The sequence below is a fragment of the Electrophorus electricus genome, chromosome 3 (assembly GCF_041902795.1).
Source record: "Electrophorus electricus isolate QZ-2024a chromosome 3, ASM4190279v1, whole genome shotgun sequence".
Lineage (NCBI taxonomy): Eukaryota > Metazoa > Chordata > Actinopteri > Gymnotiformes > Gymnotidae > Electrophorus > Electrophorus electricus.
In genome coordinates this window covers 41,247,271-41,264,382 of record NC_137499.1, presented here as the reverse complement: position 1 = coordinate 41,264,382, position 17,112 = coordinate 41,247,271, and the positions used below count along the sequence as shown (strand labels likewise).

The window sequence follows — 17,112 nt, the reverse complement described above, 5'->3', positions numbered from 1 at the left end:
CCATTTTGTTCAGAACCTTTTATTAACAATAAATATAAAAATATATTTAGATGAATATTTACAACACCGTAATATTTACCTTTTTGTAAAAAGTTTCACTGGTAAAACATTGTAATGATAAATCTCACATATTGATGGTGTTACAAGGTTCTAAACGTTATTAATGGACTAGCAATGACAAAAGATGCTATTGTCCACATCAGCTAGTTCTCCACATGCTGTGAAGCACAACTGAACAATACAGGCAACAACATTTTCTTCAGGAGAAACTAATTCAAAAAGAGCACTTTGAGTCCATACAAGAAGTTCACGTCCCTAATCGACCTCTTCAATAGTGGGCCCCTGGGTGCCGGCCCCTGAGCGGGCACGGGCCTGAGCTCCACAGCTTCCAGCTGGCATCCCTCCCCGGTACAGTTTGGCGATGATGGGGTTGCACACCTTCTCCAGCTCCTTCAACTGATGTACGTACTCCTCCTTTTCAGCCAGCTGGTTGTTCTCCAGCCACATGATGGCTTGGTTGCACCTCTCAGTGACTTTCTTCTTGTCATCCTCACTGATGTTGTTCTTCAAGTTCTCATCTTCCACACTGTTCTTCATGTTAAAGGCATAGGACTCCAGAGTGTTCTTAGCAGCAATCTTCTCTCTCTGCAGGTCATCCTCTGCCTTATACTTGTCTGCTTCCTGCACCATCCTCTCAATCTCCTCCTTGCTCAGCCTGCCCTTATCGTTGGTGATGGTGATCTTGTTCACTTTGCCAGTGCTTTTGTCCACTGCCGACACATTCAAAATGCCATTGGCGTCAATGTCAAAGGTCACCTCAATCTGAGGGACTCCTCGAGGTGCAGGTGGGAGGCCCGTCAGCTCAAACTTCCCCAGCAGGTTGTTGTCTTTTGTCATGGCTCTTTCACCTTCGTAAACCTGGATCAGAACACCGGGCTGGTTGTCTGCATATGTGCTGAAGATCTGGGTCTGCTTGGTGGGGATGGTGGTGTTGCGTTTGATGAGAGCGGTCATGACTCCACCTGCGGTCTCAATGCCCAGAGACAGCGGGGCCACATCCAGCAGCAGCAGGTCCTGGACATTTCCAGATGTGTCGCCCATTAAGATGGCAGCCTGAACTGCAGCACCGCAAGCCACTGCCTCATCTGGATTGATGCTTTTGTTCAACTCTTTGCCGTTGAAGAAATCCTGCAAAAGTTTCTGGATTTTGGGGATTCTCGTAGAACCTCCAACCAAGACAATGTCATGGATCTGGGATTTGTCCATTTTGGCATCTCTAAGGGCTTTCTCCACAGGATTCAGTGTTCCCCTGAACAGGTCAGAGCACAGCTCCTCAAAACGTGCTCTGGTAACAGAAGTGTAGAAGTCAATGCCCTCATACAGGGAGTCGATCTCGATGCTTGCCTGAGAGCTGGAGGACAGGGTTCTCTTGGCCCTCTCACAGGCTGTGCGCAATCTCCTCAGTGCATGCTTGTTCTGGCTGATGTCCTTCTTGCACTTCCTCTTAAACTCCTCCACAAAATGGTTGACCAGGCGGTTGTCAAAGTCCTCCCCACCCAGGTGTGTGTCTCCTGCTGTTGCTTTCACCTCAAAGATGCCATCTTCAATTGTCAGGATGGACACATCGAACGTACCCCCTCCTAAGTCAAAGATCAGCACATTGCGCTCTCCCTGCTTGCCTTTGTCCAGGCCGTAGGCGATCGCTGCAGCTGTGGGCTCATTGATTATCCTTAGGACGTTCAGCCCAGCAATCACACCAGCATCTTTGGTTGCTTGCCTCTGAGAGTCATTGAAGTAGGCAGGTACAGTAATAACAGCGTTGGTTACCTTCTGACCCAGGTAGGCCTCTGCAGTTTCCTTCATTTTCACCAGGACCATGGAGGAGATCTCTTCAGGGTAAAAGGACTTCTTCTCTCCTTTGTACTCAACTTGAATCTTTGGCCTGCTTCCATCACTGATGACTTGGAAGGGCCAGTACTTCATGTCGGACTGCACGACCGGATCGTCGAACTTCCGGCCAATCAGCCTCTTGGAATCAAACACTGTGTTGTTGGGGTTTATGGCCACTTGATTCTTCGCAGCATCCCCAATAAGCCTCTCTGTGTCTGTGAAGGCCACGTAGCTGGGTGTGGTCCTGTTGCCCTGGTCATTAGCAATGATCTCCACTTTTCCATGCTGAAACACCCCCACACATGAGTAAGTGGTGCCCAGGTCAATCCCAATAGCAACTCCTTTAGCAGATGACATGTTGCTTGTAGTCGCGTATCTAAAGTTACACATATGAAAATTATGCTCTAAATTAAGACACATGCAGTTAAAACAGTAATTACAACACAACAAAAGTAACTAAAGTAACAGCAATAATAATAATAATAATAATAATACCATAAAGATTTAAGTGTCTAATTGTAAATAACATAGGCGCTGTGCTTTAATACAGCCTGCAATATGATCCAAACCCTTCAAATCCAAAATCGAAGCAGAACTGCACACATGCTTCTTTTATCTTGGTAATAATAAGGTTGATACACGAAGCGTAGCTTTGCAGAATAATCTTATAGTTTGAGGATTTATTTTCATTCGCTAGTTAATTAATATCAGTAGACTATTGGCAGAGACCATAGAAAGAAAGAAAGTTAAACGCACTTACATTTATCAGGATTCGGAATGATCTAAAGTTGGTGCCCTGTTAAAGCCGCTGGTTTACTCCTCCTCGCTCGTGCGTTAGTTACCAGTCCGTGAACGCTGTGTCTTCCACGAGCTGCCGCTCGCGCTTTATATTCAAGCAGGTAACGCCCCCGTTCACCTCGCGACAGTTCTAGAGGATTCTCCATTGCGCGAGCTCACCAACCGCGAGTCAGCCAGCGACGCCGCCAGTCCAACCGTAGACTACTGATGTCTCTGAGACCGAATTAGTCCGTAGAAATGAAACAAAGATCCAGGATGGTCTGAAAGGGGACAATACCAACAAATAACCAAACAAGTTGGAAAATGGGACATAAATGGGAAAGCGGAACCACATAGGCTATGTAAATGACTATAAATAAATGTTTTACTTTATCATAAAATTACTTCAGTCATTCCGGGCCAACGTAACGTTTCCTATTTCCCCACATTTAAGGACTGCTGTATATGTTATATTGTTCAATAAATCTGTATACAAAAGGTATTCATTAAACGTGTTTTTACTTAGATTAGTTTCAGTAGGACATTCGAGTAAAAGCAACAGAAAAAACGTGGTCCGTCCAGAACTTTCCCCCGCTGTGGTCTTGCGTCAGTGGTGGGCGTGGCCGCATCAGCTTGCTTTATTCTAATTGGTCTGATTCGCACGAGCGTTGGAGAAACAACGAGAAATGTCAGGAAGTGAAGGGAGAGCGGTGTGGCCGGGAAGTTCATAAAATCAGAGGATTAATAAAACTGCGAGAGGGAACATGTGGATGCAGTGATCGAATACTCTGGGTCATTAGAGAGGGAAACACATTCACATGGCAAGTAGGAGACAAAACCAAAACAAAGACACGTGGCCATGGCAACGCGAAGGGTTGGTCTTCAGCCCGCCCTTCGCCATGGCCCGCCACTCCCTACGTTGAAGCTGGAAATCACTGGACTGTATAAATTCTTATTGATAAATATTTATTATTCAGTACAGACACTACCTGAGATTTTCAGATCATTCCAAGGGGTTCCTACTTTTGCTAGGCTACGTGCGCTTGAATACCTGACATACGGAACTGTTATGAGTTGGTCCGGAGAAGGGGGAAGCTTTTCCTTGTTGCGCACACGTGTTGAGTTCTGATTTGTTTACCAGCTAGCTAGCTAGCCACCAGGCTAGCCTGTTAGTGTTTTGGTGGCATGAAAGAGGAAGAATGAAAAGCAATTTTGCTTTTTGATTTTAAAGAAGCGAAACTATCCCTTAGCTTATTTTGACTCAGTAATATGCCATAATTATATATCTGAAATTCGTCTAGATATCCTAAGACCGTCAGACGTGTCAGTCGGTTTTACTGCATTTGTCATGGACACCTCAGAGAATATTAATTCTGGTCCTGATACCGTTAGTGAGGGTAAGTAGCGAACGTTAGCTTTGGTAAGATAATGTTTAGCCAAACAGTAGCAAGCTAGCTAACTGAACTGTCTGGTACGTGTCATGAGTTTGATGATGTGTCCTTAGGTAGCAGATCTTGTCAACGGTTGAGGAATCAAAGCGGATTTTGGTAAGTGTGTTACACTTGTTAGATAACTAGCTAACTAAATGGATGTGGAAAGCAGTAATTTGTGTTGCGGAGTTTTGTTGGTTGTGTGAACATTACTGATTATATTTGAGTAAACTCTCTCTCTCTCTCTCTCTCTCTCTCTCTCTCTCTCTCTCTCTCTGTGTGTGTGTGTGTGTGTGTGTGTGTGTGTGTGTGTGTGTGTGTGTGTGTGTGTGTGTAGGCTACTGGGACTGTGTAATAACTTTGCCTACGTGGTTATGCTGAGTGCTGCCCATGACATTTTAAAACAACAGGAATCTCAGAACACAACATTGCCTGTAAGTTATAGGTCTGTATATGCTTGTATGTCTGTATTCCAGTGTGCCTTGTTGCCTCAGAAAATGATCTTGTCACATTATTACAATAAACAATTTGATTTGCTAGAATACAATTAATAATATTATTAATAAAATGAATAATTAATAATAAATTAAATTGAAGGCATCTAAAAATTCTCATTATCAAAGCCTACTCTAGTGTGGCTATCTGTCCAGGAAATGCACTAGAGCACTTTTGTAAGTCATTCTGGATAAGAGCATCTGCTAAATGCCATAAATGCTGATGAAGTTGCCTGGTTGCAGAGGCTACATGCTGAGTTGGCTGTGCATGTTGCCCTGTGTTTTGTAGACTCCAGCACCAGGTCTGCATCAGTCAAACAGTGGAAACAGCAGTAACTCGAGTCGCTATGACTGCAACCCTGTGTCAACTGCAGTAAGTCTTTCACATGCACAGAAACGAATGATGCGTTCTGTATGTGTCTCATGCACTGATAGTTTTATCAACACACTGTTATTACATGTGCTAGTTATTTTCATTTTTTTAAACTGCACCATAATGCAAGCTAATTGGCTTATTGTAAAGTTCTGTTGGTATGCTTACAGACCCATTACTGTGTCTGTTCTATCATATGCTATAATTCTTCTTTCTGTCTTCAGGCTGTCCTTCTGGCTGACGTCATTCCCACTCTACTGATCAAGATAACAGCACCGTTTTTCATACACAAAGTGCCTTATGGGTACTGGCTACAAATATGTAGTATGAAGGGTCACAGTTTGAACAGGGAACACAGATCTGACTGCCTAACATCAGTACCAGTCTGTAGATTTTCAGAATCAGTCCTTCACTGTGGTATAAAAGAAGAAAAAGTTTATTTTATATCTCTACAGCACAGTTCATTCAGTTTATGATTCTAATATGTGTTTATGGACAAAATGCGTGGTCTAATTTGGTTGTTGTTGCGATTGACAGTTGCCGTGTGCTGACTTGTGTCACCACAGCCACAGCTAGCTTCTTGGTGGTATCATTTTCTTCAGCTGTGTGGATGAGCATCTTGGGTAACGTGCCTGTGTGTGTGTGTGATCTCTTTATTGTACCTTTGACCTGTGCTGATTTAGATGTATTGCTGGTTTCGTGTCTAGGTGTGATGTTTGCCAGTGTGAGCTCTGGTCTGGGGGAGCTCTCCTTTCTCTCCCTCACTGTCTATTTCAGCAGGTACAGCTCTTGTTCCCCGTGCCTACAGCACTGAGTAATGTGTCCTGTATGTAAAGCACAACAAACCCATTTTGCAGTCTGAAACAGGACGCTCCGAACACTCATACCTTTTGTGCACTGTGACCTTATACTGCGATTTTCTTGTTTCACACTCTATAAATGAAAGCAGCTTAACATGTTCTTCTGTGGCATTTCATTTTACTGTTATCCTTAGTATCATTATTTTTTTTTTCTTTTTAGCAGATTTGTTCTTGTATGAATTCCTTTTGATCACTAATTCAATCATGCGTTTTATTGTAGGTGTCATTAACACATTTGTTAATACATTTGTTTTCATCTGCATTTTATTAAAGTTTTTTGGTCTTCGTGGTGCTTGTATGGGGCTCCAGAGTGCATTTGAAATATGATTACTGGTTTCTATTTCTTATTTTTCTTGTGTTTTCGTTGTTGGCCCCTGTAGTGATGTGCTCAGTGGATGGGGATCTGGTACAGGGGGAGCTGGTGTTGCTGGCGCTCTCATGTACTCCGCCCTCACGCAGGCTGGTCTGTCACCGCGGGTTACGCTCCTGGTGATGCTACTTGTTCCCGTTGTCATGGCGATCAGGTCAGACCGAGTCTCTAAACCCTCCAGGGACCATGTTGTTATAATGGTCTTTAATATGCATACGAGACTAATTTACCACATATTCTAGCCCCCTTGGGCTGGCTCCTACATGCTGCATCACTTCTCTCATCCTTCCTTTGTATTTCTCTCTTCCAGTTATTTCATTCTCCTGGTGTTTCCTCCCTCGTTCCTGCAGTGGAAGACCAGAGAAACTCAGCCTAGTTTGTCATCTATGGCTGAACAGTCCAGAGAAAGACGTCCTTTGTTACAGGAGGATGACAGTATTCACAAGGAGCAGAACAAAGGTGGCGTGTGCCTGTCTTAATGCTCTCAGGCTTATGTCACATTGTGTGTACTTCTCCATTTTCTGCAAGTGAGGTTCTTCAGTATAGTATTTGTTGAGCTTGAGTGATTGGATTTGTATTGGAGTGTATGTAGATAACTGTGAGAACTGCTGACCATACTCTCTTCTGATTGACAGAGGCCCAGCAGACTGGACCTCTCACTTTCTCAGACAAACTACACATTTTGAAAGTGAGCTGCGTATGTCTTTGTGTTTGTGTGTCTTTCTGTCTGTGTGTGCATGTGTGCTTTTGTTTTCATATGCATGCCTTGGTGTTTGGTCTCCACAATAAAGTTCAAAGGTATGGATGTTTGACCAAGAGAGACATAGTGTCAGCCTCATTGATGGAGGGTGTGTGGTGTGTGAGGCCCTTTTTATACTGAACTAACTGCAAACTTCTATTTTAAAAATGAGCCATGTGTGTTTGTTTGTCCGTGGGTCTTTGTGCAAATCGGTATTGACGAGTGTCAGTGAAGAGTGTGTGTGTGTGTGTCCTGTGTTTGGATTTATGTTTATTGTCCTTAATGGCACTTTTTGCATTATACACCCCTAGCTGCATTTTGTATGTGTGTGTTTCATTCTTGCAGGGACTGCGGAGGTTTATTTTGCCTTTAGCTTTGGTCTACTTTGCTGAATATTTTATTAACCAGGGATTGGTGAGTGCTACCTACACTGTCTAGTGTCTGAAGCAGTTTGAGTTCTGTATCTGAATCTGAGACCTTTTATATACACTTAATTCACAAAGTATTCAGACCCCTTTACACTTTATTGCATTGTGGATTTGAGTTTGAATGGAGGTAATTTTCATTTTTACCCATCAATCTACACTTAATCACCTATAATGTTTTTAGGAACTTTTAAAAAATAATTAAAAATCAATAACAAAAATCGTATTCAGAATAGTATTCAGACCCTTTTCTGCGGTGCTTCGGGTTGTTTGCTGTTTGAGATGTGAACTGATTGGACAGAGTTTGGAAAGGCACGATTTACACTGTCGGGACAAAAAAAAGCAAGTCATCGAGTCCAAGGATCTGTTTTCCATGATCAAACTGTAGCAAGGCACAGATCAAGGCAAGCTTAGAAAACAATATCCAAGGCTTCACGCGTCCCAGGACCACAGTGGGCTGAGTTGTTTTGAAATGGTAGAAGCTGGAAACAGCCTTGAACCTTCCTAGAACTGAACATTTGGGAAAGACAGGCCATGGTCCAGATTGTAAGGAAGAAGCTAGAGCTTCTATAAGCATAAACTATGTAACCGTGGCACTTCACCCACAACAGAAAGCTTGTGGCCGGTCGGGACTTAGGGGAGGCTCTGAATACTTTCTGAATCCACTGTTGTTTTTCTCTCGTTATTTTTTTCTTTCTGATTTGTGCATTTAGTTTTATTTATTTACAATACTTAATTAAATCCCACTGTGAAGTTTCACATTCCTTTGTTTCTCCTGGTCCTCTCTCTCTCTCTCTCTCTCACTCACTCACTCACTCACTCACTCACGCTCTCTCTCTCAGTTAGAGCTGCTCTACTTCCGGAATGCACGGCTCTCCCACGCTGAGCAGTACCGCTGGTAATACGCAGCATTTCCCTCCACCTTCAGTTTGCCATGAGCCCCAAACGCTGGGAAGGACCCTGAAGTTGCAAGAGTTATTTAGCTGAATCCCAGGAAATTTAGTGTTTGCTCATTAAGGCCTGAGTTCATTGCAGATTTCAACTGTTTGAAGAAAATACAGGAAGAAGTGCCTGCTTTATGTGTAAACATCCGACACGAATAGGGAATGACGTAGAATGCAGCTCATGCTGATTGTGATATGTGATGGACAGTGTGCGTTCATTGTGTCATTGTCTCAGGTATCAAACTCTGTACCAGATTGGCGTGTTCATATCCCGCACCTCCCTCTACTGCATTAAGATCAAGAAAATTTGGTGGTTATCTGTTTTGCAGGTATGTAAAGAGTAATAGAAAAGTGATGAGTCTGACAGTGAGCAAGAAAATTCAGAACGTATAATAATAAAAATAATCGTTATACATTTCTTATTGTACATTATTATACAATATCAACATCAGTAATAATAATACTTTATTATTGTTGCTATTATTATTATTGATGTTGAGATTGCAATGGCTTTATTGAAATTAATTCATAAGTTATGAGAGTTCTGAGTTTATAATTGCTGTCAAAGATTTGTTGAATTGAATACCTCTCTCTCTTTTTCTCTCTCTCTCCCAGTGTGTGAATGCAGTCTTGCTGTTTTTTTCAGTGTATTACCAGTTCTTGCCAAGTGTGTGGCTCGTGTTTGTCATAGTTCTCTACGAAGGTCTGTTGGGAGGGGCGGCCTATGTCAACATCTTCTACATGATCCACGCAGAGGTATGTGGTGTGAGAGGGGCTTCGTTCATGTCTGCTAGAAAACGCTGCAAAATGACACAGAGATTGAGGGACAGCAAATGAGTTCTGGAAGTAGACTGTGCAGGTAACTGAACTAGCAGACATTAGAGCTAACCAGCTCTAGATCTTGGTATCCGCAAAAAAGGAGAGCAGCTTGCTATGCAAGAAATCGGCTATGCAGACATCTCAGTCCTCGAGAAGTGCAGATGCAGTTAGAAACAGTCACACAAAAGCTATACACACTTTTACACTGCCAACAATACAGGTTAAGGTACAGGGCTAACGTGAACTGGAACCTAATCTCCTCCCAGTCAAAGAAGCTCCACTGCATCTGCATCTTCTAAGCTGAAATAGTGGCACGGCAACTTTGCTAGAATAGCTATAAATAGTGTTGTATTCTTCCAGTGTGACACACAGGCTGAGAGTAGACTGAGTAGTGAGCACAGCATGTAGTGTGTAGGTGTAGCTAGTAAAAGAAAATATATATTTTTTAAATTTTACAAAATAAATATTTGTAAAAACTCACTATTTATGCTTCCCCAAGCACCGTATTTGGACATGATTCCACTCCTAGTACTTGCACAGAGTGGTGGAAGAGTATCCCTGTTCACACCTGTATACCTGCACAGGTGTGTGGGTGATGTCCCTGTTCACATCTGTATACACCTGTGATATATTTTGATTGCACTTTTTGGGGTTTTCCTATTGCAGACTGGAGAAGACGAGAGAGAATTTGCCATGGCTGCAGCAAGTGTAGGGGACAGTTTTGGCATCGCACTCTCTGGACTTGCAGCCTTTCCTGTTCACAGCCACTTCTGCTCTCTATGAGGGGAGGGGCTGAGACATACTGAAGTGACTGCTTGGTGTTGATGTATGGCCTCGCAAAAAAATATTGTGGAGGACATCATGGGTCTTCTTAATCAGAGGAAAATTGTGTGAATCTTTTATTTGTAAGGATTTTGTATTTGTAAGGATTCCCTGCTTCAGGTAGGTCAAATGAAAGCCCTGCCAATGCAAGACTGCTTGTGTAGTGAGACACAGCACAGATAAGAAGTCTGCTCCTCTGTGTGATCCTTTGGTACTTGGACAAATAACTGATGGTGAAAATAAACTCATTTTTTTCACAGTTTGGTTTGTGCATTGGGATCTGATGTATATCTAACCTGCTGTGATGATTCCTGCTTCAGTTTTCAAAGGGCAGAGTGGTAAAAATACAAATCAAAAGACAGATTTATCCAAGTCATTAGCAGAAAAACGCACGCAGGTTAGAGGTGTTCTGGATAGCATTCTGAAGACGTGAGGTTAACAGGCTCCCTCAGTGGATGACCAAAACAGGAAATTATTCAGTCTTTGTGAAAACACACTATTGTCAGTTTGGTTGCTGTTGACATCTTTGTGTTCACAGCTGCCTGAATGTTTTTAGTCAGTTCTATGTACTAGTTTTCCCTTTCTGCAGTCCCAACAACTGCATACACAAATAAAAAGTATACACATGTACATAGATGGACCAAACTATGGCCATCCACCATCCATAATGGAACATGTTTTATTCATACAATCGACAGCCTTTTGAACCACTTTGCTGCTAATCCTCTAAAGATAAATGGTGTCTTCAGTGCGGTTGCAGGTGTCACAGAAGATTCCATAAAGAAGTGAGGTACATGTAGTTTGAAGGTTGCTGGTTCAAGCCCCATCACGGGCAAGTTGCCACTGTCCCTGAGCAAGACCCTTAACCCTCAATTGCTCAAGTTGTACTGAGTCATAATTGTAAATCACTTTGGATTAAAGTGTCTGATAAATGTAAATAATGAACTATTATTAAAGCTCGGTGGAGATATCCAGTATACCCCAACCAGCCTGTAGAGCTGGTTTATTTTTGTTCATGCTTGCTGTTTTTAGTTGTTTTCTGCTAGTCAGTTCCACATAGAACAAAACTCTTTCAGTTGCAGAGTTTCAAACTCAGGTCCCAGTAGCAAAAATGAAAGGATTTGGGCATGATGTTAAATCAGAGTTCAGCAGAGGCCATCAAATGTGTTTTTCTCATCACAAAATGTTTAAGATGAGTATAACAAACATTTGCCATCTGTGACATTAAATGGTACAGCAGAAGAATCTCAGAGTTGATCAACATGTCAGTCACTAATCGATGTGATAAGTCAGGTTAAGCTGTAACTGACAGTCTAGATCTCCATCAGTCATGACAACCTGGAAAGCAGCATTTCAAAGGGAATATTTCTTAATTTTTCATATGATTATATCCAAAGTCAAATAATTCTTCTCCCTTGTCTCTCCAATTTACACCAACGATGCCCTGACCACTTTTCTGGAAAACACTGATACAAAAATGTAACACTGTAAAGCAAACTCATCTACACCAAACAACTTTTTCTGAAGGAAACGGCTGCAAACACAGCAGAGTCTGTAGCTTCTTTAGAGAGTGAGCAGAATGAGAGCAGTTCCTGGTCTTGTGATCAGAAGAAGATCGCTGCCTTTGCACAGCAATATGGCTCTACTTTGTGACTGTGGGGTCAGTGATGACAAGATGGTGGAATCCTTAAGTGCAGGTTTTGTCACAGGTAACAGTCAAAAAAATGGGCCCCAGAATTCAAAAGTAGTCTATTCCAGTTATATTCAAACTACAGTCCTCAAGGCCCAGGTTTTCCACACTCCCTTTATCTAGGAGTCAGATGTGTCAACAAAGTTGTCCCACCCAGTTACTATAATCTTCTAATCAACTACAAATAATTACAAAATCCAGTACCATGTTAGGATTTTAGGTCGAGATTTGAATACCACTGTTCTACACTTTTAATTGGAACTGATTGTCTCCTTTGGGCCTATAGGGGGGCGAACCTGTCTCAGCACTCTGTTAACTTATGCATCTTTTATGCATTTTTTAGGGCTAATGAGTCCCTTGGTGAAGACAGATGTGGCCACTACAGGTAGAAATAAGAGACATGACTATTCTGAACCAAATTACATCTGACTGGTTTAAAAACTCATTTCATGACCTACAACAAAACAAAAGTTAAAATACAATTTTGCAGGTACTTTAATTTTTATTTCATTCTATATTCCTTTAGATAACACTTTACTGCTTTTGAGATTAAGTTTTGTCTTCTCAACTGTGGGAATACATTCACGTTCTATTTCACACCTTGTATTTATGTATCTTTACATGCAAGTGCTAGTTGCATTTCCTTATTTGTGACAACTAGCTAGACAACCATTGTTAAAGTCCTAAAATATCAATGCATTAAATAAACCCCACAGTACATACTGTCCCTCAGGAACAAATCACTCTTGCAATAATGATTCCAAGAAGAGTGTTCCTGTCCTTTCAGCTCTGTTGTGCTAAAAATGACATTTTAATGCAGTAGCTACCCTACACTTAAAAATGTATGTAAACACTACACACCCTGTGGTTCAATGAAAAACGATGTTAATCTCAGTCCCAGCCCTGGCAACTATGCCCTACACATTCCACAGTGTTACACACCTAACTAACTCATCTTAACGTTACGGCCCAAGAGGACAAGAAATGCACACGTGTGGTGACTGTGGTCCACGGACACAGATGTGGGGTGACTGATGTGGGGTGACTGTGGTCCACGGACACAGATGTGGGGTGACTGATGTGGGGTGACTGTGGTTCACGGACACAGATGTGGAGTGACTGATGTGGGGTGACTGTGGTTCACGGTCCAGGCTTTAGAACTGCTGCTTTAGGGCCTTGTGCTAAAGGACAGAGCGCACCTGCTTCACACTTTCCCAATTCACATAAGAAACCAGTGTGCACACATTAGAACCTCAAGAAACTGCAAGTGTCCTCTAAAGCTTTATGTTCAATAAATAAATAGCAGTGGAGACCCAACGGATTGAAAGATTATGCATTATAAATGACAAAATCATAGCAAAACTGTGTTCACATCATTTTTTAAAATTTCTTAATATTACTTATATACAAATACACAGAAGTTATATAAATTTTTAAATAGTTAAATGTAATAAAATGACATTTGCCCATACTGGATTTTCTGGAACAAAGTATGGCTACACAGGTGTTGGGTTTAAGGCATGCATGCTTTCATTTTCCACAGTGAGTAATGTTAACTGACAGGTCATCCTGATTTGTGTTCTGCTGATGTACTGATTGCTATGTAATTCAGACTGAAACTGCTCTTGCAGACTTTTAGACTGGTGTCAAATTTCATCAGCCATTATCCCTGATTTCTCTTTATCTAATCAGTGTCAGCAAACCTTAGGAATACCGGTTGCTTAATGCATGCTCTGACCTAATCCATCAGGATCTAGAACCAACCAATCAGAAAGTAGCCTGAAGGTATTTATGTTCTAGAATACTTCTGTTCATAAATAATATTAATATATAATTATAATACTTAATATTTGTGTTTCTAGAATAAGGGAAACACAGTTCCAGATTGTATTGAACAGATTGTGTGAACAATGCAAAGTAAGAGCCCACGCAATGCACTGGCACTCAGCATCTATTTTTACACAGTTACATTCACAACCCTAATAACCAAAATGTTTAGAACAATGTTTTATCATTCATTTTTTCTGAAGCCACTCGCCATTTCCCTTGGTTACCAGTGGGCGTGTCTTACTTTGGCAACTATTTGCAGAAATTGTGAATGGCTAGCATACAGGGCCTGAGAAGAGTCGACATCAATCCAGCACACTTGGCCTGCGTCATCGCCTGCTTGCAACGGCAGCGCACTCACGCTGTCACCTAGGCAACAAGGAAGAGCATGCAACACTCTCTGTACTCATAACCTAATGGGCAGATCTGGAAAATATATGCAGCAATAGAAGCTTTTTTTTAATGACATGTTTACATTCATCACCTGTTTCATCATGGAAGTTAACGGCAACTGTTTCCATCCAGGAATTGTCTGTGTTTCTTGGGTCATCTACATAACCTTTATATACCTGAAAGAAATTACCATAACTCTATTACACTGTGTTATACCATTATAGTAATCAGAAAGTTGCTGGTTCAAGCCCCACAATTGCCAAGTTACCACTTTGGGGCCTAGAGCAAGGCCCTCAACCCTCAATTGATCGAATTGTACTCGGTCGCAATTGTAAGTCGCTTTGGGTATTTAGCATCTTCTGAATGCTGTAAATGTAAAATACAAGTTTCTAACCTGAAAACCTGTAGAACTGAAAAGCTGCTTTATCCGCTCATAGATTTTATCCCGCTCTTCTGGGGAGGCCTGGAGAGAGTTCATTGCCTCCTCTGAGAACTCCCGCTGCAACGTGAGGGAAACCAGCTCTCCTGGGTCCACCATACCCTAAGCACATGTTGCAGATCATCATACAGTAAGCACGTGTTACAGATTATCATACACTAAACTGTATTAACTAAACTCGATACTGTATGGAGCTGCCAGACTTAACAATGCAAACAGACCCCTGGTATTGCCCATTCGCCACAGTCCTTCCTCTTGATGGACACAAACTGTAGCACAGGACGCTTTGAGATGGCATGAGGAACACACTGACCATCAGATTCTCTCTTCCACCTGTGAGAGGGTACAGACGAGAGGCACAAGTGGGAGGGACGACATGAATCTAGAAATCAGGGGCTGTGGAACTGAATCCTTTCTTAAAGACAGATCTGTGGTGTATCCAAATACAACAGGGTTCACTCTATCAGGAGGCGGTGCTTTAGTTTGTCTTGAACTTCATCTGCTGAACTGCTGAAGTTTCAAAAATTCTGTAGAATGCGTTGCATTTGTGCACACCGAGTAAGATAATCAAACACAAAATAAGATAATGAGACACACAGAGTAAGATAATGAGACACACAGAGTAAGATAATGAGACACAGAGTAAGATAATGAGACACACAGAGCAAGATAGTGAGACACACAGAGCAAGATAGTGAGACACAGAGCAAGATAGTGTGACACACAGAGCAAGATAATGAGACACACAGAGCAAGATAATGAGACACACAGATCAGGACAATGAAACACAGTGTAAGATAATGAGACACAGAACACGGTAATGAAACACACAGAGTAAGGTAATAAAACACACAGAACACGGTAATGAATAGTCTTTAAGAATATCACTTAGTTTCTAGGACAAAAGCCTAACCTAACACTAGGTGACAGACAATGGGTATTGTACACCCACATGTGTCAAGGAAACTGATAATTTGATTGGTCATGGTAGTTTCAAAAAGCTGACAAACAGGATGCTCCTGAGGGGTTGAATTTAGTGGAAAACACCAGACTGAACAGGATTACAGTACCTGGTAACAATTGGATCTGCTGCATGGTTGGGACCCCACCGGCCCAGAAGTCCTCGACCGGTCAGACCAGTTCTCCCTCTAGGGTTACTAAAATGAGAGGGAAACAGGACTAACTGCTGTAGGGGAACATGAGCTAGTGTGTTAAATCAGAGGTAAGCAACAAGCACCTCGACTCACAGTGGTTTGCCATACTGCACACAGTACTCGCCATCATGACTCGTCCTATCTACAGATCCGTCTAGAGAGTTAAACTGCGGAGAAAATGAACTGAAATGGAAACCAAGTTATGAGTAACTACAACAAAAGGATGACCCTGCCCAATAGTGTTGGTAGGCAATTCCGTGCACGCGTTTATCGATTATTTTAGGATTAACTCACGAAATCTCCGGATCAGCCCAGTCAGGTTGCTGCAGCAAAGACGGTGCTGTGTAGTTTACAGGACTGTACTCAGGCCAGTTCCTTGCCCAGCAAACCTTGTCATCTGGAACAGGGAAGCGCTGCGTGTCTGAGCCGGGGTACACCGGGCAGCGGGCTTTGATGTGCATGGTGGTATAACTTGAGGTACAGACACTTTGGACTTTGCCGCCTATGACTTTACTGGTCACAAGAGAGATGAAAAAAGTCGCGATCAGAGCACCAACGCTACTAATGAATGTATCACAACAGACTCGAGTCGCAGTTCCGCAGCTAGCTATCTTAAAAGACACGTTCTTAATCTAGTTATTTTTAATCAAAGGAATTTACTGACTTAAACTGCAAATAATCATTTTAATGCGTCTTTTGAAAACTAATGTGAAGCGTAAACACACGTTAAAGTCAAGCGTAACCTAAGAATCAATGTATAGAATCTGTACATTTGAGTATCGTATAGGCCTAGCTTTCATTACATCAGAAAAATGATTTCTAAGGAACATACATACCACGATCCGTTTGTGTAAACGGGGTACGAAAATCCCACAACAGCAAGCGCTATATGTACCGGCCCTGCCCAACTGCGCAATATTCGTTTCATCACAAAATATTCAAAGTTCCACACCCAGGAAGTAAACGCTAGCAACGCACTGAGCGCTTCCTTCTTCAGTGACGTAACGCAACGCTGATGTCGCTTCAAAAATATTTTGATATTTTGCAAATGTATTTTATTGCTTCACGCAATTGTTCATAAAATAATAAAATCATAAAAATTAAACGCTTGAAGAGTTTGAAATAATAAAATATTGTTTTTAGAACACGTTCAATGCAACAAAGCCAGGAATTATTCCAAAATAATATGGAATGAATAACCTATAATAGAAGTAAGTTGAAATAATGGACTACAGAGTAAGGCTTTCACACGTCCTGTAAAAGTCAAAGATTACACTGGATTTATAGAAGGTATTATGTTCTCGTTAGATGCCGTAGCCTATCATCACATTTCTACCAAAATCTTTTTGGGGGCTTTAATTTGCTGAAGAGGTTGGAAATCGACTGGCTAATGAATGATGGAAATGCAACAGTGATCATTTTAGATGCGTTTAATCATAAGTTTGAATTTGTTATAGCTGTCCAGTGCTATACAGATGCCTTAACAGAAAAAAATATCCTGCGGAAAGAAATATACAATACAAATGTTATACCGTATTACAAGCGTAATTTAAACTGTTGCCAAGATAGTAAAGCTAAATCCATGGCAATATTTTATTTGTTTCCATATGAATATATATAACCACCACGTTTAAACTTGCTTGGAAGCTGTTACCAGTGGCAGAAT

General features: G+C 41.7%; 3 protein-coding genes across 8 annotated transcripts; 1 reads left to right on the top strand and 2 right to left on the bottom strand.

Moving 5' to 3' along the window:
• Positions 1-2,810, bottom strand: LOC113590755 (heat shock 70 kDa protein 1-like). Its single transcript, XM_081711642.1, has 2 exons — positions 2,651-2,810; positions 1-2,266 (listed from the first exon to the last, which is right to left on the bottom strand). Exon 2 carries the CDS (start codon positions 2,245-2,247, stop codon positions 316-318), a length of 1,932 nt encoding a protein of 643 aa, XP_081567768.1. The 5' UTR covers positions 2,248-2,266; positions 2,651-2,810; the 3' UTR covers positions 1-315.
• Positions 2,811-3,673: 863 nt separating this feature from the next.
• Positions 3,674-10,202, top strand: cln3 (CLN3 lysosomal/endosomal transmembrane protein, battenin). 4 transcript variants are annotated; one of them, XM_027032797.3, is made up of 15 exons: positions 3,685-4,064; positions 4,172-4,214; positions 4,435-4,531; positions 4,881-4,964; positions 5,189-5,268; positions 5,502-5,587; positions 5,672-5,744; positions 6,205-6,348; positions 6,505-6,653; positions 6,830-6,882; positions 7,279-7,347; positions 8,201-8,256; positions 8,538-8,631; positions 8,918-9,058; positions 9,788-10,202. In XM_027032797.3, the coding sequence occupies exons 1-15, from the start codon at positions 4,016-4,018 to the stop codon at positions 9,902-9,904; spliced, it is 1,335 nt and encodes a 444-aa protein (XP_026888598.2). In that variant the 5' UTR covers positions 3,685-4,015; the 3' UTR covers positions 9,905-10,202. The 4 variants fall into 4 exon arrangements, 3 of the variants coding, with proteins under 3 accessions (XP_081567762.1, XP_026888597.2, XP_026888598.2); XR_003412267.3 differs by having other exon boundaries at positions 3,674-4,064; positions 5,502-5,744; positions 8,949-9,058; positions 9,788-9,926; XM_027032796.3 differs by having other exon boundaries at positions 3,684-4,064; positions 5,502-5,744.
• A 3,364-nt stretch (positions 10,203-13,566) lies between these two features.
• nudt9 (nudix (nucleoside diphosphate linked moiety X)-type motif 9) lies at positions 13,567-16,440 on the bottom strand. Of its 3 annotated transcripts, none has more exons than XM_027032784.3 (8): positions 16,283-16,439; positions 15,741-15,959; positions 15,540-15,629; positions 15,363-15,449; positions 14,514-14,625; positions 14,248-14,394; positions 13,945-14,029; positions 13,567-13,829 (listed from the first exon to the last, which is right to left on the bottom strand). In XM_027032784.3, exons 1-8 carry the CDS (start codon positions 16,372-16,374, stop codon positions 13,684-13,686), a joined length of 978 nt encoding a protein of 325 aa, XP_026888585.2. In that variant the 5' UTR covers positions 16,375-16,439; the 3' UTR covers positions 13,567-13,683. The 3 variants fall into 3 exon arrangements, with proteins under 3 accessions (XP_026888585.2, XP_026888586.2, XP_081567763.1); XM_027032785.3 differs by having other exon boundaries at positions 15,741-15,954; positions 16,283-16,421; XM_081711637.1 differs by lacking the exon at positions 15,540-15,629 and having other exon boundaries at positions 16,283-16,440.
• Between the last annotated feature and the right edge of the window lie 672 nt (positions 16,441-17,112).